At 39.3% G+C, this 23,417-nt stretch overlaps 1 protein-coding gene across 4 annotated transcripts in view; it reads right to left on the bottom strand.

Annotated features, from left to right (window-relative positions):
* Klf12 (Kruppel-like factor 12) overlaps positions 1 to 23,417 on the bottom strand; it is a 411,890-nt gene that overhangs the window by 13,590 nt on the left and 374,883 nt on the right. For all 4 annotated transcript variants that reach the window (XM_005374183.1, XM_013516598.1, XM_013516591.1 and 1 more), the window contains one exon: positions 12,942 to 13,099. In XM_005374183.1, coding sequence (XP_005374240.1) covers positions 12,942 to 13,099 — 158 coding nt within the window. The remainder of the gene's footprint in view (positions 1 to 12,941; positions 13,100 to 23,417) is intronic.

The raw sequence follows: 23,417 nt of genomic DNA, 5'->3' as shown, positions 1-23,417 counted from the left end.
GAGCTTTTGGGGAATAAGTATCAATGCAAAACCCTTGTACTAGGGAAGAGGGAAGGGAAAAAAGTACATTAGAAAACAGTAAATGTAATTATCTGGGTGATAAATGACTTTCCCTTAAAATTTTCCTTATAAAAGTACATAATTTTCTTTTTCACTATTCAAAAACCAAACATCCTAGCATAATATTTATTGCCTCCCTTGCCTCATTGATAAGATTGGAGTTTAAACATTCTGCATTTAAGAAAAAGGAGAAAAAAGAAAAGATGTCCAATATCTCCTCAAAATTAGAGGCTGAGCTATGGGCACCAGGGTAGAAGGGAGGGATCCTTCCGCCAGGCAGAAGTTGGCTTCCGCTGCTCCCTCAAACAAGACCCAGGGATCGATTACACCTACCTGGTGCCTAGCATTTCATTAGAAGGATCAATAAGTCATTAAATGCTCTCTTTGGAGTAGTCAAGGGTTAGAAATGGATAAAAAATTTTAGTAGATACTACCTTGTTTCTCACATATAATGTTTATGTTTGTGCTCTGAAATAATTGAAAGGGTACAATCTTTAAAGTACATTAAGATAACAGGAACTAATGCCACCATATGAATAAAAAACTAATTAAGATGATAAATAAGTTTTTAAGATATACAAAAGTATGTGTAAATGAGCCCGAAAGGCACTAATGAAGAACAGAATCTTTCTTTCATTTTGTCTCTTTCCCTTTAACTTGCTAAATAATAAAAGCCCAAATTTGATTTTCAAAAACCAGTGGCAGGAACAGAAGGGTAGGTACATTTTCCATGATAATGTTCCTATGGAAAGAGCTAGCGTGGATAATAAAATGAGGCAGACACCTCTGGGCTCAGCTGCTGCTACGCACAGCTGCTCTCGATCAGGATGAGCCAGGACAGTGACAGTAAACAGGATTTCCATTCATTTCTTCGGGGATGGTGAATTTTCCTTAAATTCATCTGAACTGGAATTCTGCAAATGTGTTACTCCAAACTCCTTTCCCTGGAAATGAGCTAAAAATAAAACCAGCAAGCCTACTTGTTTGCTCCTTGTTTCCAGCTCACAAATACGCCTCTAATCCCCCTCTGGCAAATCTTTGAAAATAAGTTTAATATTTTTCAAAATGACCTGAAGTTTGGATTTCAGCCTCCGATCATCGTTGATTTTGGTTACTTTTGTTAATCCTATAGAAAAAGGTCTAGCGTATTTCCTTTCTCTTTATGGTATCACTACTTTAGCAATGAGTCCCGGTATGTGACTTTGAAGTTTGAAGTTGATATGTAAGAAGTATCAAAGGACCCTAGCTGAGTGATTGGTGGCCAGCTGGGTGATGTTGTACTACTCTTTGGGGTGACATTTCATTAACTTCTAGATTTTAAATTCTGAAGTGATTCTCTCTATGTGCCATGGCAAGTTTTTATGCCATTTCCACCTTCTGTATTTTAGTAAAGGTTGTGCTGAAAATGGTAAGATTCTTTTATTCAACAGATATCTAAAGATTAAAAAAATAGAACATCCCAAAAAAGGCTTGCTATTTCTGGTTCTAAGAAAACCTAACACCATCTTTAGAGCTCAGGTTAAATATAACTTTATTTTGCACGTGTAGCCAACTTTTTGTGTGTATGTGTGCATGTGTGTGTTTGCAGGCATTATTTAAACTGAATAAGTATCCTGGGAAAATAAAACATATCAGAAGGTGTTTTTTTTTTGGTCTTAAAACAGTCAACACAAACTGATTTATTATGAGAAGGCTGCCTCTTTCAATTTTGGTTAAAGAAAAGGATTAAGAGTCACTAAATGCATTTCCATGACATTTACCCAGCAGAAGGCATAATAAAGTCTAAAGAAAACATCAGGTAGTGAATAGATCCCCAAGCCCACCAAACAAAACTTACTTTTTCAGGTACCTCCCATGTCACCATGTGAAATGCTGAGAAGTAAATGTGAATTGAGACAGAAGGCAGGTGCCCTTTCATATTAAAATGATGTGTGAGCAATGAGCTTGGAGGAATGTGTAGTTGAAAAAGGCCTGTGTTAAACAAAACACCCATGTTCTCATCAGCTTCTATTATTTTCTCAAGCAACTGAAAAGGACACCTTTTGCAACAGGAAACATAGGTATTTTTCTTAGGTTCAGAAGTACATTTCTGAAATATGTCCCTGTTTAACTTTTATAAAGTTACAGGGCCTAGACACTGACAAATGAGCTTCATTACTTTCAAGGCTCAACATATTTGCTGTGACAATTTGTTTCACATGAGGAATGGTATTTGCATATGAGGGGGAAAAAAAAACCAGAATCAAGATTCCTATCTTGTCTTCTGGTTTCTGTTACATTAGTTCATGAAAGTTCACAGAATTTTAGATTGGGAAGGAAATTAGGTACTTTCAAGATGAGGAAATAGAAACTCTGAGACCAAGAGGCCAACTTGTGTGTGTGGCTCACCTGAGTCATCCAGGCTATCTTCCGCCTTCACTGATTAAGGTCATGTTAACTACCACAAACTTTGAAATCGGACAGAATGTATGGCCAAATACAGGCTCAGCCAGGGATTCGCAAGCAGATTCTGAGGTGCAGAGTTACACTTCTTGCACCAGTTTTTCCATTTGTAAAATGAGTACACTATCGATTCCTATAGTGTTTCTGTGAAATTCAAAAATGCAGATGCCATGTACCTGGCAAATGGCGGGTTCTCAATAAAGGATATTTAAGTTTGTAGTCATGGAATTCTAGATTTTTCTGTTTTTGCAAATATAAATACTGTAAAGTTAAAACAGATCCTGTTTGCTATTTTTAAGGAGAGGTTTAGTCACTTTTTTGTGGCTGAGACACAATAACCTGCACAACAACTTCGCGGAGGACAGGTTTATTTTGGCTCAGAATTATAGTTCCTGGTGCGCTGGCTCCAAGGCAGAACAGCACAGCAGAGGGGCTCAGCAGAGGAAAAGCTGCTTATGTCATGGAGGTCGGGAAGCAGAGACAGAAGGGAGGAGCTTGGGAGCTGGCTCTCCCCTTCCCGATCATGTCCTAGTGACCCGATTTCTGCACAGGCCCACCTGGGCAAGTCCACTACCTCACCTGCATGATTCAACCACCTTCCAAAAGCCCTACCTGTGAGCGCATGAGGCTTGTGGAGGACATGCTCAGTTGAAACCCTAATAAGAAGTGAATTAAGGTTTCTGATAACTGGATGCCAATCCTGACCCTGAGTTTTAAAAACATTTTAAGTATAAAGCCACTGTACGGGCCACGGGTTCATGATATTTTGACCCATTGATCTTGGCAATTTAATCAAACAAGTTAGCAAAACACTGCTCTGCTCTCCTGAACTGTATGGGAAGAAGTGAAGATCTTCTCTTTATGTGCAAATAAGACCGAAGGAATCCCTTCTTCCCTCCCCATGCAGTTTCAGGATGGATATTTTGGATAAAATAATATTTGCCGAAGCATATAACATTTCTAGGTATCATACTTTGCCTAAGAGCTTTAAGGATATTAACTCATTTAACTTTGACAACACCCTAACGAAGCATTTGCAAAAACAGACCCCTGCTTCCTTCAGCCATCCAGCTAGCATGCGTGCTAACCGCTGTGTGCAGTGCTTCTCGACGTTTTAGATTACTGCTTTCCCAAGCCAGGGCATCTGGTCAGAACTGGGTAAGCAGACTGAGATCCTGAGTTTCCTGACAGGACAGACAACACGGTTAACGCAGAGCCTAGCCTTCCTCATGCAGAAGTCAAATACAAACACATGAAAATAACCTATAATCAAATACACTTTACTGAAACTCAGAAGTGCAAGGTCAAAGGACATTTTTTTTACTTGGCTGTTTGCAGTTGAAATTTCCAGACAGTGACAACACCTATTTTCCTATGTGTCTTGTGACTGTGCCTTCGGTTTCTTTTGCAGAGACATTTTCCTTTCCCTGTCACTGGCATATTTTCCAAGATTCTGACATTCTCTTCTTAGCTGCTCAGGTTCCCCTTGGTTTCCTCAGTCTCCACCACAGCTTATAAAAAAAAGATTCTTAAGTAGATGCACCTTAGACTCCTCCTAAGCATCACACAGGTACGGGGCATTTCCAACTGAAGTCTAAAAGCAACCTCAGCATGATGGACACCTACTCAGCAGCTACATCTAAGCAAGACATATTCCTCCTCCCATTTGTTATCAGAAAAAGGGTAACCTCGTCAACACAAGGTCCAGCTCAAACTTCTAGCTGGAGAGATGTCTTGGGCTTTTCCTTAGAGAAGTAGGACACGTATTCCTTATCTGCCTCACCCCAGTGATTTTATCTGCCAGCTCTGCCTTCCAGACATCCGGCCAGTGGTCCTCTGCAGTGCATCCCCACGACAGAGGTCTTGCTATCTTTCAACAGGAGCAGCTTCTGATTTGTTTTGTTTTGCTGTCCTGTGTTCTACCCATTCCAGTTTACTGTTTGCCTTGTACTGAAAGAAATTTTTCTCGAGTGTGATTGTGTCCCTCCTTGGCTCCACAGCATGCTGGGCATGTCTGCATTAAAGCTCTCCTCGTGGTACACTGGGACGGAAGATTTTCCTGTCTTTTTGCTTGCTCATCCACATGGTCCCAAAGACGGCTTTGAGTAATAGTGCACGGTGCTAACAGCACTGTTCTTCTGTTGACTAAATGAATAAAACCACTTTAATTCAAACACTTCCTTATGGGGCTGAGGGTGTAGCTTGGCGGTAGAAAGCTTGCCTAGCATGCTTGAGGCCCTGGGTTCCATCCCCAGCATGCAAAAGAAAACAAAACTGTCTTCCTTTTCTTTTGAAAACAGAACATACAAGAGTCAACATAAAAGTCATCTGTTTTGTGAGACAGTTTACTTTTCATGTTCTATTCATTCTATGATCTTTTCTAGACTAGTAAATTTTAAAATAAACCTTTGAAAAGGAAAATAGATTTGGGAAGTTTCATTTAAAACTCTTGCCACATACAGATCTGCAAAGAAGTATCTTATTTCAACACTATGAAATCAGTAACATGATATGTGATTGAGCCTTGTACTTTGTTGTTCAAAGGAACATTAGCTATTTTAATCTTTATGGCAATATATAATTCTGTTTTTATTGGTAGTTATGATTTTTAATTGAATTAACCAGAACATTATGAATAAACATTTTAATATATTTTAAGGGTGAATATACAGTCTACCAATTCTACCAAAACATAGTCCCTTATCCTTGAAACCACAAATTTTAAGTTAGTAGCAGTTATTCATGCCTTTGAGGACTCCATGACCAAAAATCAAAACCTAGTGACTCTTAAGTAGAACGTAAGAAAGCACCAAGGTTGGAGATATTATTACCCCACACTATCCTTTTCCAAGAGCTTTGCCGGATGTATTAAGAAAACAGAGCCCAAAGCAGGGAAGATCCATACTGATCCAATGGCAATTCTAGTTTTCCACTGTCGTTGGTGATTTACGGGCTAACGTAAGTAGAATTCAAAAACAAAACCCATTTAAGAATAGATTTATTTAACAGAGAGAATCATGGTAGGCTGCTTTAGAAGTCTTTTCTATGTATAGGAAAAAAAAGATCGACTTATTTTTAAAGTCAATTCAATAAGGTAAGACCTTCACAGCAGAACTGCATCAGATATGCACAGCAAGAGTACCTGCACTTAGATCACTGAGCATCTTAGTGTTGTTTCTCAGCAGTAATTCTGATAGGTTAAAACAACTCTTTCTCCAGTAACGAATGCAAGTACAACACGTGCAACACTTTCATAGCGTGTTGCTACCAACCTAGACTGGAAATAGGTGGAAGACTTTCCTTGTTTGAGACGGCCCTAAAAAGTGTTTGTTTGTATGGGTAGGGGATGTGCACCACATCCCTCTAGGCAGAACCAATTAGTCCCTCGGCTCAGATAAAGCTCACTCCTGCCGCTTTCACGCTTCCCGCAGTGGGTATCTGTGGAGGTGGCTGTCTCTTCCCCAGTGTGCCCTAGACTGGGGACTCTTTGCTGTATTCATCTCTACATCACATCCACGAGTATGCAAAGGGCTATGAGATGGGCAAGTATCAGGAGCTGCTATTTAATATTTTCTAATGCTGAATGCTTCTGGCTTATGTGTCTCACTGGCTTTCTAACAAGGAAAATTTCAGTAGACTGAGAAAAAGGACCAGGCTACACTACTAAAAAACCCCAAAGACAGATCACTGAACCCTCTTGCTATCTCGTTACTTTCCCATATTTGAATGACGAGTGCTCACGGGTGAGTACTGCCAGGCACACACGCACAGGAATGCGGCTCTGACGAAGAGATGAGTCTGGCTGATTACTAGCAAACCTGTCTGAGACAGGGTGCACGACAACAGCCCAGGCCCTAAGAAACTACAGCCCCAGTCCCAGCGCCACTGCTTTTGTGCTATCTGGCTATGGACAGGTACGCTAAGCCTGCTCCCCTGCAGGGATTTACATAGGTGATGAAGATATGTAAAGCATTTAAGGAGCTGAGCACATTGCCTGGACACCACAGGTCCTCAGGAAATACTAGCTCCCTCTGCTTGTGACTTCTCTCTCATGCTAACACCCTAACCACGCATGCTAGTCATCCACCAAGCAGGTGGACGCCCTACCCTCAGGTCCAAGGAGCTGCCTTGTCTGTTGTTCCTGCTGCTTTACTCTTTCCCGCATAGCCATCCTTTCTGACAACCAATCTCCACAGCAGGGAATGTACAGACTGCTGGGAGGATGGAACGTCTGCCTGTTTAGGAAAGGAGAGAGGTCAGAAAGCTCAACAGACAAGGAGGCAGGGAGGCAGCTTGGAAAGTAAATAGGTTATAGACTGAAGGAGAAGGAAGAAAAGAGGCAACTAGGAATGCTACCTCAGGTAGGGGGTAGCACACAGGCACGAGCTCCACAGAGCCGGGCTCTGCAGATTCACTTACTGACGATGAGGAAAAGGATGCTCCTATGGATGTTCACTTGTTTTTGCTCTAACTACTCATGTGATCTGCAGCGCACTTATGGACAAGCTCCTTGAAGTACAGCTATGCCTCTTTCTACCTTTGTGAAATAAAACCTTCTCCCGTGACAGCAAATGCTCAATAAACAGTTGTTTAGTTAAGTCTAGAATGGGTCAATTATAGACAGACAACTGCAATGCTTTAGTAAGTATATAAAATGCATTTCATAAAGGGTTATTTATTTACTATAATGGCGACAAAATGGACTTATTAAACAAGTTAGCTTTACTCCAAATTTACATATATGCTATGCAAATTTTAAATTTAGTAAGAGTATGAAATAAAGAGATTATATAATTAAAGCTCACTGACTATAAACTGGATTATCTAGATTTTTTCCTTTAAACTTACTGCTCTCAATAATAACAATTATACCCACACATACCTAATTTCTATTCACCAAATAATTACTGAGCCTCTATGCTGTGTCACCATATATACTTGGGATATAAAACTGATGTTTCATGTGACAATTATGCAATGACTTTCTATATTCATGTTCAAAGTTAAAGAAGCAAACCTGAGATTTACATAAGTTAGGTAGCTTCTCTAAGTTTATCTAAGAGGATCCAAGAAAGACCGAACCTTTTCTCTCCTGCCTTCAAGTTTAGTGATACTAAACTTACATTTTCTTATTCCTTGTCCATTACTCATTGTTGTGGTTTGAAGGGAACTTGTGTCCTCTAAAATTCACACTGAAATTTAATCCCCATTATGAGATTAAGAAGAGGGCTGGGCAGAACCTATAAGAGGTGATTAGGGCCTTGCCCTCATGAGTGGGTGAATCCTGTCAAGCAACTGATGAATTAATAGGTTAATGAAGTAATGGGCTATCTCCAAAGTTGGACTATTATAAAAGCCAGTTTGGCTACGTCTCTCATGCACGCCATCTCTTGCCCTGTAGCAGAGGCTGAGGGGCTCTGCTAGAAAGAAATAAGGCCATCATCACCAGATGTGGCCCTTTGATCTTTGACCGGAACCTTGAGCTGAAATAAACCTCTATTCTTTGTAACTCACTCAGTCTATGGTACTGTGGTATTAGCAACAGAAAACAGACTAGGACAACTCTATGGCTTGTGTTTCTGAGCTGTCTGCTCAAGACTTAAACAATTTACTAGGAAAGGATTTTTCGCCCTGAGAAATGTCAATCTGCTCTTCAGTGATTTATTATGTTGGCATCACTAAGCCCTATGCTTTATGTAACAACTTATCTATATAGCAGAAGCCTGAAATAGAGCTTTACATGCACTGACATATTTAATGAACAATCAGATGTGAAGTCATGAACAGGAGCACCTCACTTATCCAGAGGGAAGACTTGGTAGCTCCAAGCATCTGTAAACTGAAGGCCACCGGAACGCACAGGTGTCACAAAGCCCATGATTTTCTTTGAAGCAATCTCCTCAACCACTTCAGAATCTCAGCCAGTTAAAAAAAAAAAAAAAGCAAACTAAAAGCAAGAAATACACAAGCAGAAATGCACTGGCAGCAAGAATGGATGAGGTAAGAATAAAAATGTACAGGATCTGCAGGCATTTAGGATCAGTGTGTCTGAAGAGGGTGTGTACATGTGTATGTCAAACATACAATCAAATGTAACTAGTACATAATAAATAAGTTAATTATAGCACTTATTAATCACAAAGGCTTATTCAGCAACAAAACAGTTTTAAATAATGTACAGATTCCTTCATTTATAAAGATAGGGAAAGACAAATTTTAGAAACTGCTTGCAGCAATGGGAGGGGAAGTAAATAGAATTAAGATGTGTTATGTAAGGCATGGACTCCCCACGATGTAACCACCAAGTACTGAAGACATGCACAATAAAAACTATTAAAGCAGAATAGGTACTTTTAAGGATCCATACAAATAAACTTCCTGTAACTCCTTTTTTTTTTTTTTTTGTACTGAACTCAGGACCTTGCGCTTCAGGAAAAATATATTGTAACAGTCACACTGTGTTACAGACAGCAGGTTCAGAAGTAACTGCCCTAAAATGGGTGCCTCTTCTACAAGACGCAGGGTACAGTATATCTAAATGAATACGCAGTATATTTAAATTAAGTCATTTAAATCTGCAATCGAACTCAGGACCTTGCGCTTGCCAGGCAGGCTCTTATGCTGCTAAGCTATATTCCTGGCCTGGAATAAACTTCCTTCACGTGTACAATTCTGAATGAATTACTGTTGGTAAAGCCAAACATATAAGAAGTGTGACTGCTTTCATTTGGCTAACTTTTAAGACAAATAATCTTAAAATGAATTAAAAAGATTATTAAACATGACTGGCTATTGAGTCTCAGATTTACTACACAGCAAGATACAAATTTGGAGCATAAAATAGTTCCAGATTCATCTGAAATTAACTTCTATATGTTAATTACCTTTTTTGAAATCTTGTTTTAAATTTAACTTTGCCTTTTTAAAATACATCAGTAAAATGCAATATTCTGTGGAACAATGATAGTCCACTTTAAAGTCGTGTCACACAGGAGCTCTCGCTTCCTCTTCTCAGACCCTCGGCTCGCTTAAACCAACATCTGGGGCTACGGCCCCATCTAGTGGCTGCACAAATCACCAACGCCTCCAGTTTATTTCCTTGTCCTGTGCTTTAGAAATCACCATGGCACTTATTGAATAGAAAATAGTGATGCTTCTAAACAGCAATGCCAAATTTTCTTATGAAATGCAAATTTAAATTATTTAATGTTCAATGCAATTCTTAAAGTGGGAAAATCCTTGTAGACAGTATTTATATAAAGTGCAGATTTAAATGACTTAATTTAAATATACTGCATATTCATTTAAATATATGCTTTTTATTAAAAGCATGTGAACCTGTACCCTGCATCTTGTAGAAGAGACACCCATCTTAGGGCAGTTAGTACTGAACCTGCTGTCCATAACACAGTGTGACTGTTACAACGTATTTTTCCTCCTTTTTAACACACCTTCACTTATTATTGAGTCTTAACACAGTACCAGCATTTCGGCACATCTTCAAGTTATTATCTAAACTGCACATCAGTGAAAACATATTTCATTTTACATTTAAAAGGATACTTCTCAGTATTTTGCTAAATTCCTTGCTGATATCTATGTGTCTCTTTCACATTCCTCTAAATATGCTTAAATTACCCAGTCCTGAATAAACAACTGATCAAGTACTAGTAAAGCACAGAGAGAGCTAGTGTTAAAGCCAGAATTAGTGTGACTTTCCATAGAAAGTTCTCGCTGCTGCCTTCCCCCTCCTCCCACAGCGTGTGTGGTTTTCATAAGTCAGCTGCTATTATCCCAAATGCCGCAGTAATGATTGTTGGTCACACACAAGTACCTTACTCAATATGCCTGAAGCAAGGGAAGGTTAAGAAGATTTTTATTAAAAGCATGTGAACCAACCTGAATTACTATAGAACCAGTGTTCATTACATTCTGAACACCAAGTTATGAAATCTTCTAAATATTTATAAATTAGAAGCCAGCACAAGCTCACTTTGGGCCAGTTACAGCAATTAACCTAGTTTTAGTTCTTTTTTTTTCCTCTTTAAAAGTAACGTTACTGATTGATGGTTCAGGAGACTCTGCCTACACAGGCTACAGCCATCTGTTGCTATCCTGGAGCACTGGTTCCTGCCCCTCACTGAAAATATACAAATCTGCAGATATGCAAGGCCCTCATATGAAATGGCATTGATGTATAACCTATGCACGTCTTCTTATATATTTTGGATCATCTCTGTATTAGTTATATAACTAATACAAAGTCAATGCTAGATAAACAGGTGTTGTGCTGTATTATTTATGGAATAACACACAAAAAATCCACGTATGTTCAGTGCACGTGCAACTTTTTTCCCACAAAATAGTTTCTATCCAAGAGTGGTTGAATCCGCAGAGGCAGAACCTGCAGATATGGAGATGACAAGTTCTCTGCTAAACCGACAAATGGATTTGATGCATCTTGGTTTGGGGCAGGAATTTAACAAGGCTATTTGGAGGTAGGTGTGAGACAGACAGATGTGAGTGGGAAGTAAGACAGTTCAGTGGTCGCTTAGCTATTAAAGAATTAAGATCCACCTGGATGCCGGTCTGCAGATTATGTCTCAGGGGTTCTTCCTTGAACCTATTTTATTCAGTAACCCAACCATTGATTGGCAAAGATGGAGGAGCTGAAGAAGAGAGCTACTTTAGGAAAAATAAGGTGGGAGGAGAGAGGTTTAAGATCATTTCCATTTATTAGAATAATGGGCCAAACCAATGCAATGGGTATAGAATAACTATTTCCCAGACTGGAAAAAGAGTGTGCAACCTGCAGAATGCTGATCCTCTCTTCTATCTCCAATCAGTGCCTAAAACTTGTAACACCATGGCATTAAAGCCCTCTGTAGTACCTGATGAAGAATCTCCCTCCTTTCACTCTTCTCCATGTGAGTAAGTAAAATACAGGTGTCTGTGTCAAAATGAGGCCAATATGTATTCCAGAAAGCTCTTGGAGAACAGAATAACACAAAATATGTGATGATTCACTAAAGACAGATCATTCTTCTAATTAGAAATGATCCTATAAAAGAAGTCAGTAATATGGCCTGATCGCACTTCTTGCTCTGATTTGTGCTAAGTCCTGATGAGATGCAGCACACTTATTTGACTTCCACGAATGAGTAAAGATGCTCATTCACTGATTTAATGATACAAAAGTTGATTTACAAACAGTACCCAGAAACAGATGGAAACCTCTCATGGAGAAGCTCAAAATCAGGGATGCGGACTTGGAAAGGACAACTTAAAACATGTGTTCAGTCAACCACCTTAGAAACAGTGTAACACGCTAGATGAACACATGTAAACTCCGGATTCTCTAATGCTTTCCTGACTTTGGGTAAGTCTCTTATGCCACAATTTCATTACAAAACAATGATGCCCTGCTTCAAGGTTTGGAGTCCTGGGCCTGCAGTGCAGCTACACATTTCATCTGACATATAACACAGCTAAGTGAATGACACAGAAGGCCAACTTAAATGATTCTGCTTCCTGAGCTTGGAAAATGGTTTGCATCATGTGGTTGTTCTGTTTTCGATGGGAGGCCTATTTAGATGCCCACATGGGAATCTGTTCCACTTGATGCTTCCAGGTAGGGGCAGGTACTGAAGTCTGACTGCTGTCCAGTACAGGCATGGTACCAGGGTGCTTGCCGTGTGGCAGGTTCTACCAGGAGACTGTAGGAACACATTTCCCTCTTCTACCCGGTCTTTGAGTGCAACCCTCTGATCTGCAGTCACTCTCCTAGGGGATGCTGGCTCAGGAGTATAAAAGGCAGAGAACGGGTGGGCAGGGGCTAAGCGACAACTCATTAGCTCTTTTCCTAGGTGAGTGGGTGAGTTGGGGGACAACAGAGGGATGGTGACCAAGTCATGAAATTACTTGTGCTGTCAGTTTTTGTCTCTAAACCATGAAGACTAAAAAATCCTCTCCCTACCCACACCAAAACTGAAAACAAAGCAGTAAGGATAAAATAGAATATGTGGAAATATTTATAAAACTTTTCACAAAGCTCTGTATATGCGAATTTTATTTTGTTTGCTTGTTTACTATTGGAAGGAAATGGACTGAAAGGAGAACAGAACATGATGGAAGTGGGGAGGTGGATAAGATGTAGCTGTAAGAGAAGACAATAATTCTATCCATCTTTTCGCTTACTGTGCCATATGGACATTTTTAAACCCGATAAACTTCATACTAAGACTTTGGCATTTTTTTAATGCAGAGAGAGAAGGACAGACAGGCAGGCAGACAGACAGACACACAGAAACACACACATAGGAATGAAAATGCACTGTGCCCAGAAGGAAGGATTAAATAATTCAGGACAGATGAAAGACAGGCGAGGGCAGCACACTAAGGGCTCCGGAGCAGAGCTGAGACGCCCTGCGGAGCGGTACCTGTGTGTGTCCTCCGGTGAGCCTTCAGGTGAGAACTTTTTGTGTATACTTTGTTGCATCCCTCGAAGTCACATCTGTGGATCCGCCGTTTCCTGGAGTCTGGGGATTCAGACCGTCTCTGGCGTCTTGTGCTCTCAATACTAAATGGTGAAATTGAACTGGAGAAAGGAAAAGTAGAGTTCCACGATGAGAAGCACAGCCCTCCGTTCTGGGTCTAGTGGCTTGAGCTTCACAGACCCATGACCACATTCCCTGCTGCTACTTTCCTGGACTCCTCTTATTTGTTAATCCCCAAAGTCAGGCAGCAGGGCTTATTTCTGGCTGAATAGTCCCAGGGAGAGAAAGACATGCTTAAAACGACAACAACAGAAACAACAACCTAAAACCAAGCGAAAGTAGTGGCAGGTGAGTAAATCCCTCTTATCAAAGGAAAACATCTGGTCGTAGTAAATCAACACCTTCCAGTTTTGAAGTTCAGAATATCCTTTACAGAGACTATTTTAGGAAGCCCTGCTAGACACAAATGAAAGGTTGAATGCATTTAGTAAGTACCAGGAGTAACTGAGTTGTGTAAATTGACAAAGCACACTGCAAAACAAAGTGTGGTCAGGCTGAAAGAAATGACACCAGTATATCAATAACGTGACTCATGACAGGCTATTTCTGTGCAGTAAAACACACCTGACATTTAACTTTTCTCCTTGTGGCTTTTCATGGTGAGGAATAAAGCACACTGTATTTAAAGATTAGCTGTACTACTATTATTAAAGAAAAAGTTTTAGCTATGAAGTTTGGTCCTGACTTGCATGTTGTTTTAATGAGCCAGTAGAAAAACAGGATTAGACTGGAATATTAGGTAACTGATTAAGTACCTAATATTAAGTCTAAGGTACCTTTTGCAAACCTTAATCTCTTTTGATTGAGATAGAAATAAAGATTATGACTCATCTTTTTTTTAGTTAGCCATGAAATTCTTTAAAATTACAGTGAAATATGATAAAAAGTATCTTTACCATAGAAATTTACCACTCTTTATTCTGACATAGTTTGTTTTTCCATGTTAGGATGCTTTTACAATTAGTTTTTATTAATGAATCCTCACTTTAATAAACTAAACACTGTGGACAAATATAAATCTCCCCCTTGTCGTCTACCATTTCCCCGATCCTTTCTCTTCTTCCTAGGGCCAAGCTCTGCTGTTAACTTTCTTTAGAGCTTTCCAATTCTTCTTACTGATGTTACATATCTGCATTTGTAGAAATTCACAGCACTGTCAATTGAATTAATATAAATAACCTCATATTGCTCATATAATTCTGCAAAGTGTTCTATCTACCCTTGCCCTTTTTTTCATTCAACATGAGGCATTTGAAATTTATCTATATGGATAAAATGTGATAGTTTATTTATATGAAGTAGTATATGCTACTTCAATTCTCTGATGCATTTTTTTCATATTTTAACATTTCTAATACCAAGAAGCTTCTTTAACTGGAATAATTTTTTCTTTATCAGCACATATAGTCATGGTGCATTTTACAGCAGGTGACATTTCAACTTAGATCAAAGGTTGGTAAACTTTTTTTCTATAGAGACAGATAGTAAATACTGTATTTCAACTTTGAGGGCCCTAAGGTCTTCTGTCATAACTTATCAACTCTGAAACTGTAGCATCAAAGTGGCTATAGATAATATATAAACAAAGAAGTGTGGTTCCAATAAAACTTTATTTACAAAAACAGTGGGCTGTATTTGGTTCATAGCTGTAGTTTGTGGTCTCCTAATTTTGATGAAGTAAGGTAGTAGTCCAATGAACATACATTCCAGAGTTTAAAAATCCACGTCCTAAGTGACAGAAGCATACAGTATTTCTGATACTATTCTATTCTATTGCTTCAATAAAGTTTTCTAAAATGTTTCCTTCTATACATATACCTTTTAAGTTTTCAGCATATTCTTTCCCTTCTACAAATAACAGATTAGGTATTGAAGCTTTATATTAGGTAAGATCAAATATGAATGGTGTTTGTCCACCTGTATCTCAAACAGACTTATTTGAGATCTATATTAGAGTGAACAAATATATACTATGTATGGCTAAGTGAATTTTCTTAGCCTTGGCATCCATCAATGTAGATTTGTGGTTTTCCACATAACTGATTCCGTCACAGGGACAGGAGTCTACTGTGAAAACAGTGCACAGAGTAATTGGCCTGCCCCACAAAAGAACAGGTTTAATCACTACTCACCATCTGTATTCTGACACTGGGTGTGGGTCCCAGGAGTAAGAAGACTGTGTGCCACCACATGGCAAGAGTGATTCATATGCTGAATGTGTAGTCGTAAAAATAAATAGGAATTTGGCACTGAGGATCTTAAAAAAGGAAGTCATTTATTGTTTATACAATGACATCTTGATTATCAAAACTCTAGAAAAATGATAGGTATTTGTTGCTTCAATTTAAAACTTAATCAGTTGGGCATAGTGCAGCATACCTCTAATTCCAGCACTTAGGAGGCTGAGGCAGGAGGATCTCTGAGTTTGAGGCCAGCCTGGGTTACAAAGTAAGTTTAAGGCCGGCCTGAACTATGTAGCGAGACCCTGTCAAAGAAAAGGTATAATACTGTTTTGTATATTATTTTTTGACATTCATATGTAGAGGTCTAAATGTAACAGTGCATAGACATATAGTTTTGGCTACAGTAGATGTTAGCTGTTTATCTTGCTATGTATCATGTATACAAGAAAAATAAAAAGTGACTTTGAAATTAAAACCTACTAAATATTACATAGACAATAAGGGACCAAGAAGCAAGACTGTGACAAACTCCATCTGTCACTGACTGTACGGAAGGCAAAGAAACAAAAGCAAAGGCCATGGAGTAGCATGAAGTTGATTCAGAGAGAGTTCTGAATTTACATCAGAGGAGGACATGTTAGGTGGTTGCCTCACTGCTGAGACCTCACATCCTGGTTTTCCTCATTCTGAAGTAAAATGTTTTAAGACATCATGAAGAACAGCCACCTAAAGGTATCAGTGCAATAAAAACAACTTCAAAGACACTCTTTAAAAAGGCACGTGCAATGAGCAGCTTCATTCAATAAAGCTAACTCTGAAATTATATTCAGCAGGTAAGCTTTCTTCCATGTCTCCACACTTAAATGGCAGAGAAATCTTCAGGAGATGTGGAGGAACTTTTGTATAATGATGTCATTCAGAACTACTTACTTTATGTCTTTGTAGAAAAGTGGGAAAGTAAGTGGGTGTTTTAGTTACTTTTCTCATTCTCAGACAAAATATCCAACACCCAAAGTTAGAGGAGAAAAGGTTTATTTAGCTCAGAGTTTGTAGAGGTTTCAGTGCTTAAAAGGCTGGCTCCAAGGCAAGGTAGCATGGCAAAGAACAGTTCATGGCAGGCAGAAGACAGAAAAGGCAGAAGACAGAACAAGGGAGGGAGACAAGACTCTTTCTATCCCTTATAGTGCATGCAGGCTACCCACCCTAGGGCAGGTGTAGAACTCACACTCTTAATACCAGCCAGAACTGTCAGACCAAGTAGAGGACTGATTTAGTAATCACACACCTCTGATCCCAGCACCACACACTATAGATCCAGCCACCTATGAAAAGCCCACCCCCTATGACTACATGAAGCATTGGGGAAACATCTAGACACAAACCGTAATAGTAGGGATGAGGAAAAAGGGCCTAAAACTTCACAAGAACACTAAAACCCAAGAAGAGGAGTGGACAGCCCAGTGCCAAGACCAGTTGTTGCTGTACCAGACCACAGCGTATTCCATGGTTGCCAGGTTGGATGACGGCTGGGATGGGGGGTGTTTGGCTGAGGCCCATCCATGACCAAGTCCAGTACCATGACAGTCAATGGACTACTGCCAAGTAATTTCTTACCTCTAGAGCCTAGGGTGGTATAGACATTCAAGAAATGTTTGCTAGGTAGAATGACTAAATGAATTTAGCCAGTTAGTCTTAATTTTTAATTTGATATAGTTAACAGATATTTAATTGGTTAATGAACCCTTACTATGTTCCTTTGATTATGAGTCTTAGTTACTCTCTCTTGTTGCTAAGATACAATACCCAAGGTCTAAAGTTAAAGGAGGAAAGCTTTCATTAGCTCACAGTTTGTAGAGGTTTTGGTCCATAATCAGCTGGCTCCAGGGCAGGGTGGCTTTGCACAGGAGAACAGTTCACGGTACGCAGAAGACAGCAAAAGCAACAACTGATCTTAACAGCATCTTTCTGTCCCTTTTATACTCTATTCAGGCTGCTGGGATTAGGACAGTGCCAATCCAATCAATAAACTGATTGCACACCCTTAATCCCAGTATCACACACTCTAGATTCAGCTCCTCCCCATGACTGCATGAGGCGTTGGGGAGACATCTAGACACAAACCATAACACTCACCCTTATAGCCAGTCCCTCAAGCTTCATATTTTAAATGCTATTAGATATCAGGGTATCTGGGTATTGTTTAAAAGTGTGCATATGGAAGGGTCTCAGTTCTTTCCACTAATTTCAAGAGATGGGTGCTCTAAAACATGGCTTATAATTAAAATTCTCAGTGAGAAGCCACTGTGATAGCTACGTAGGTTGGTAGTAAATTGAAGAGACAGAAGTTCCTTTGATTCTGATAAGCATCTAGGAAAGCAGGACAAGGTGCCACATCTCATTCTGGGGCTACCCATAAATATGGGCAAATAGCAGCAGCAACCTGTCATCACGCTTAAGGTTTTCTGCTCTTTCCTTCCTGTACCCTCTATGCAATATGTCCGCTGCTTACAAGGCACTGACGATGTCCTCAAACACTTTAGTGCTTCAAAAACTGGACTTGTTCTACAAGAACGAAAATGTACAAGAAGCTACTGCCTTTGCCAGCATAGAAGTTTTGCAATAATCCTTGTCATCATCTCAGTATGAGGCAAAGCAGTTGTTGCTATGTTCTCAAGTGTGGTGCTAAATACATCTCTACAATGCAAAGGAGCAGTAACGAAGGCCACGCCCTTCCCCTAGGAAGTCGGGCCAGTCAGAGGAGTACCAATGCCTGTGGGGGCCTCCTGGGCACCACGGGACAATAATTAGATCTAGAGAGAACAAATGAGTGAATCATGACTCCAGCTGCAGAACAGTCCTGCTTGGAATGGCAAGTTAAATTAGAATTACACCCAGACAGGCTCGAAAAGTCACATCCAGAAACAGCTCTATTTAAATAGAAGGCACTGCATGGCTGCCATGAAAGAAATTAGGGTTAACTGTAATCAGCAGGTAATAAAAGACCATTTGTCATGGGTGACCTTAGCGTGATGAGATGCCCCTCACTGAAATTGGAGTTCCTATAGGAGTTAAGAAAAAAAAGAAAAGTCTAGGACATTTTTTCAAGGCTAGAAGAGGACACACAGAGAAAATTTAAAAATAAGAGCAGAAAACATGGCCACAGGGAAAGGCGTTAGCAAATTTCAAACACATCATCTCACCTGGGCTCCAAGAAACCTGAGGACAGTGAGGACCCTGGGGGATGTCATTAGCAGCCATATCTTACAAATGAGGAAAACTGAGGCACGGAGGAGTTAAGGCAAAGCCAAGGCAAAGATGTTGGCTATTACAGGATTTGGACTCAAGTGGGTGATTCCAGAGCTGAATCTTAGCTATTTCACTGTACTGATTCAGACACAGAGGTAGGCATTACAAGCCAGCATATGCGAAAATAGGAAAACAATGAAGTGATTGGTACCACATAACTTTTCCCTCTAATCTAGTTATGTGAAACAGCACAGCAAATGTTCCTAAATGTAGTCCTCTATAAGATACTTATAAATTGCTAATTTTAAGGTAAGTTGAGAGGCATGTAGGATATTTACTATTTTCACAAGAAAATACTTTCTTAGAGTTCTAAGCTATATATTTATTCCCAGTATTTTTTGAGGTGCTGGGGATTGAACCCAAAATTCTTGTGCCACAAGTACTTTATCACTAAACCACACCCCATGCCCCTTTCAACAGAGGGCTCTCTTCAGGTTCTCTAAGCTGGCCTTGAACTGTCAATCTTCCTGCCTCAGCCTCCCAAGAAGCTGGGATTACAAGCATGAGCCACCACTCCTGGCAGGGAGGTGATTTATTTTATTTTATTTTATTTTATTTTTTTTTATTTTTTTCTCGGTACCGGGAACCGAACTCACGACCTTGCGCTTGCCAGGCAGGCGCTTTTGCCACTGAGCTAAATCCCCAGCCCCGGGAGGTGATTTATTTTAAATCTGCAGCTGGCAGTAGTATGTGACAGGGACCATCAATGCCACAGAATTCATTTTTTCCTGGCCATCCCGTCTCATTTACAACTGTACTAAAAAGAATTCTGAGTTGGCTGCACAACGGAGTTACCTTACAGAAAGCAGGTCGCTGCTGTGAGAAGCATGTATCTTACTGGTTTCAAAGTTTATTTTCAATTTATTCTGATAAGGACATTAAGCATCACCTACACGAATTTCTGACTGGTTTCTGCCATAGAATACATGTAAGTGGAACAACTTTCTTGTTAATAATTACCAAGGCCATAACCAAAAGAGAGTGGACAAGACTTTCCATGAATCAGGACTTACACAAATCCCAGGGAGAGATTCTGTTCACACAGAGAAGCCAGGCATCTGCTCTTCTGTAGGCGTTCTCTTAGCCAGCAGATGGCTCTCAGAGGCATCTTCCATATACTACAACACACCTTCCTCCCATCAAACCACATGCCCCTCTTCTTTCACTGGTGCTATGAACTAGGGGAAGGTGCCATTTAGATCCTCTCACTCCCGAATTTCCAGGAGGCACAGCCCAAAGTAGGATAGGTTCCTCAGTGTAAGATTCTCCTTCATCCCTATCTGCAGTTTCCTCCATAAAACCGGCATTGAACAGACGGGAATTCTAAGATTAGTAGCTGCCACCCTTTCCAGAAGCCGTGACAAAGACATCATATCACTTCACATGTGAATCTGGATCCAATAAAAATGTTTTCACAAGACGTATAAATCAAGAGCAATGTATTTGCTACCATGTGTCAAAACGCTCAATCTCAGCATATATTCAAATCAGTTTGGCACTTTTTTTCATCTGAATGACTATGCCTGAGATACATTCTAATTATAGTTTTGTTTTAGTAAATAAAGTCTTCTGCTAATTTGACTGAAAGGGGATGGGTTTATAAGTGCGTCTTTTGGATGTGAGGGTCTGGGATGAACTCACAGTACCTCAAACATACCAACTGCCAGTAAGTGTTTTTCCTCATCACTTTCTACACCGCTAAAATACTAAAAAATCTTACAGGCTTATCTTCTAGCTCTCTCTCTCTCTTTTGCATGATATCTTAGCAAGTAAGATCAGCAGCTGTATTAAGGAAAATTATTAAAGATAACCAAAATGGAGAAAAGTAATCATGAATGGCAGCAGCCATTCCTGGTTTCATTATTGTCTGTATTATCAAGCTTTTATGATGAAATTAGACTACCAGTGAAACAGAAGTACATCGATTTCAGATGTACAATATCTATTCAAAATAGCTACTCTGGGGGAAACACTATGCATTGCAAATATTTTACCTCCAAAAGGGAATTCACAATGTAGGGTAAAACAAGGACTCTGAAACAAAAACTTCTAAATTATATTAAACACACCCACTGAATGGAAGACACAAAACCTACTTGAAGCCAGGCTTGGTGATACACGCCTATAATCCCAGCACTTGGGAGGCTGAGGCAGGAGGATCGTTGTGAGTTGGAGGCCAGCCTGAACTGCAGAGCAAGACCTTGTCTTCAAGATAAAACCAAAACCAGAATAAAACAAACCAAAAAACAAAACTTGCTGAAATATTTAGAGGAACTTTCCCATGGGATTTGTTCAGAAAACACTGGTTCAAATTATGTTTTAACTTTTGTTTATGCCAAAAGTCATAGCATGACAGTTTCAAGAAACTTCCTAGGTCAGAACTGGATTGCAGGTGATTATTTTAATCCAAATACCTTTAGACAAGCCCTGCCCCGCTCGCTGTGGCATGGTCTCTGCTTCATCCCCCACTGCCTTACATCCCTACAGCGCTTTTTAAACAGCCTATCTGACTCCAGTGGCTCTTGCATGCTCTTAATTTTGACACGCTCTATAGTCATGATTATTCAGAAAAATAAATTTCCTTTATTTTGCTAAAGATACACATTAGCTACTGAAGAGTGAAGACAAGGTTCTGTACAGTGCATCTTCTGTACTATCAGTAGATGCCTGACAGGGAAGGAAAAGCAGAGAGGAAGAGAGGGAGGGGACTAGGGAGCCATTTCCACTTCTGAGGAATTTTCCACGCACATCAACTAAAGTCCCAGTGCAACCCTGTTGGGGCAGCACTGGACAGGAAGGGTCATCAGAAGGATCTTACAAAGTAGATTCATGTGTACAGTAGTGCTAAAGACCTTCCCCAGGCAAAGAGAGTATATAACAAGTATAATGAGACATTGTGCTTTAAATATTAAAACATACAGGATGCGTCAAATATACAATTCCAATCAAATACTGTAATGCAACCATGTCATAAACTTTTGACAAGACTATCAAAGCAAGCGTTCATCTATTTCATGGTGATCATTAACTAGATCTATGTTACACTAGAAATTTGTTTTATTGATGAGCACTGAAATTATATCAGCTATGTGTGTGGTACTTAAGCTTACATAAATTATTGACAGTTTTTATTGCATATACGGGGATATATACCCAACAAGACCAAATAGGATTCACTGGCAGTTCTCTACCTGTGTTCTGTGGTCTACGTGACTATCCGCTAGCATAAGGACGTATTTCCCTCACCATAAAATGGGCATGTCCTTGGATTTGGGAAAAAACGACCATCTTCCCATTTGAAAGAGTAAAGAATATTCTATTTTTTAGTCCCCTTCCTAAAAACTTCACATAATCTTCACTCTACTAAGCTAGTTTTGGGTTAGTAGGGAGATATATTAATGACCCAGTTTAATGTTTGGGGTACATTTAGAGGAAACTGAGGCTCAGGAAGATTAGACTACTGACCATTCCAAGGTGCCAAAGCTAAACAGTGGCAGAGATGGGGTCAGACATCAGGTTTCCTGACCCTTAACACTAAGACTCTGCCACTTTTCCAATGAGGTTCTGGAAAGACGTATGTGATAATTCTTACTTAGCATGAAGGAAATCTTGCTCAGCAACACTAATACTCTTTCTGTTTTCATCAGACAGAACAACAAAACCCACTCTGTTTACTTTTTTGCTTTGGTCACTAGGAAAGTCAGACCCAATAAGATCTAATGTGTTTATTTCCTACTCTATAAGACTGAAGCACAAAACTATATGATTTTAATTTTATACGGTGAGTTTTTGAAATATATGCCTCACGATATTCTTCCTGAACTAGGTTTGCCAATGCTAAACATAGAAACAAAAACAAAAGAACACGCTGTTCTCTAAACTGGAGAAACATCAGGGTGAAGGACACAACTCAGTGGTGGAGTGCTTGTGCAAGGCCCTGGATCATTCTCTCATATCACTAAATACACAAACACACACATACACACATACATACATATATACACACTTTTGAAATAAATTTAATTTGAAGTTTAATTTACGGACTTTTAAATTTCTGCAAGTAATAAGCTCATATTATCTTTAAGAAAAAAAGATGAAAATCCTGGCTTTTATTGAAGAAAAATACACAGGACTCAGTCTGAAAACATAGATGTGAATCATAGCTTATTAAGAGGTATTAGCTACGGTATCTTGGAATTGAATCTCTGATTTTCAGATGCTCATATTTCAAATGTGTATTTAATAGTGATCACTGAATGGGGTTTTCATGAAGTGCAGCTAATAGTAATGCCAGTGCATCCCCTACCCTTTTTAACACTGTGCTCCTTCTTCCTGTTTTGTTTAATAACTCTATTAAGATGTAATTCCCATGCCATAAATTTACCCTTATACATTGTATAATTCACATTTTCTGGGAAACTATCAACTTCCTCTAGTTCTGAAATGTTTTTCATCACTTCAAAGGAAAATCCTCTACTCATTAGCCTCCCTCTAGCTCTTGGCACCTTGTAATTTACTTTCTGTCTCAATAGATTTGTCTATTTTGGACATTTAATAGAAAGTGAGTAATACAATACATGGTTTTTGTGTCTGCCTATTTTATCTTAGCATAAAGTTCTCAAGTTCACCTTTTGGTATGTGTTAATAGTCTATTTCTTTTTATTATCAAATAATATTCAATTGTATGTATATGTTATATTGTATTTATCCACTCTTCAGTTGATGAACTTTGAGTTGATGTCAATTTTTAGCTATTGCAGAGAATGCTGCTATGAACACAGTGTAGAAGTTTTTATATGGATATGTTTTCAAATCTCTTGAATACATACCTAGAAGTAGATTACTAGGTCATAGAGTGACACTGTATTAA

This window comes from Chinchilla lanigera, unplaced genomic scaffold (genome assembly GCF_000276665.1).
Source record: "Chinchilla lanigera isolate Chin_1 unplaced genomic scaffold, ChiLan1.0 scaffold00003, whole genome shotgun sequence".
In the NCBI taxonomy this organism is placed as follows: domain Eukaryota; kingdom Metazoa; phylum Chordata; class Mammalia; order Rodentia; family Chinchillidae; genus Chinchilla; species Chinchilla lanigera.
This window is presented reverse-complemented; position numbering and strand designations above follow the sequence as displayed.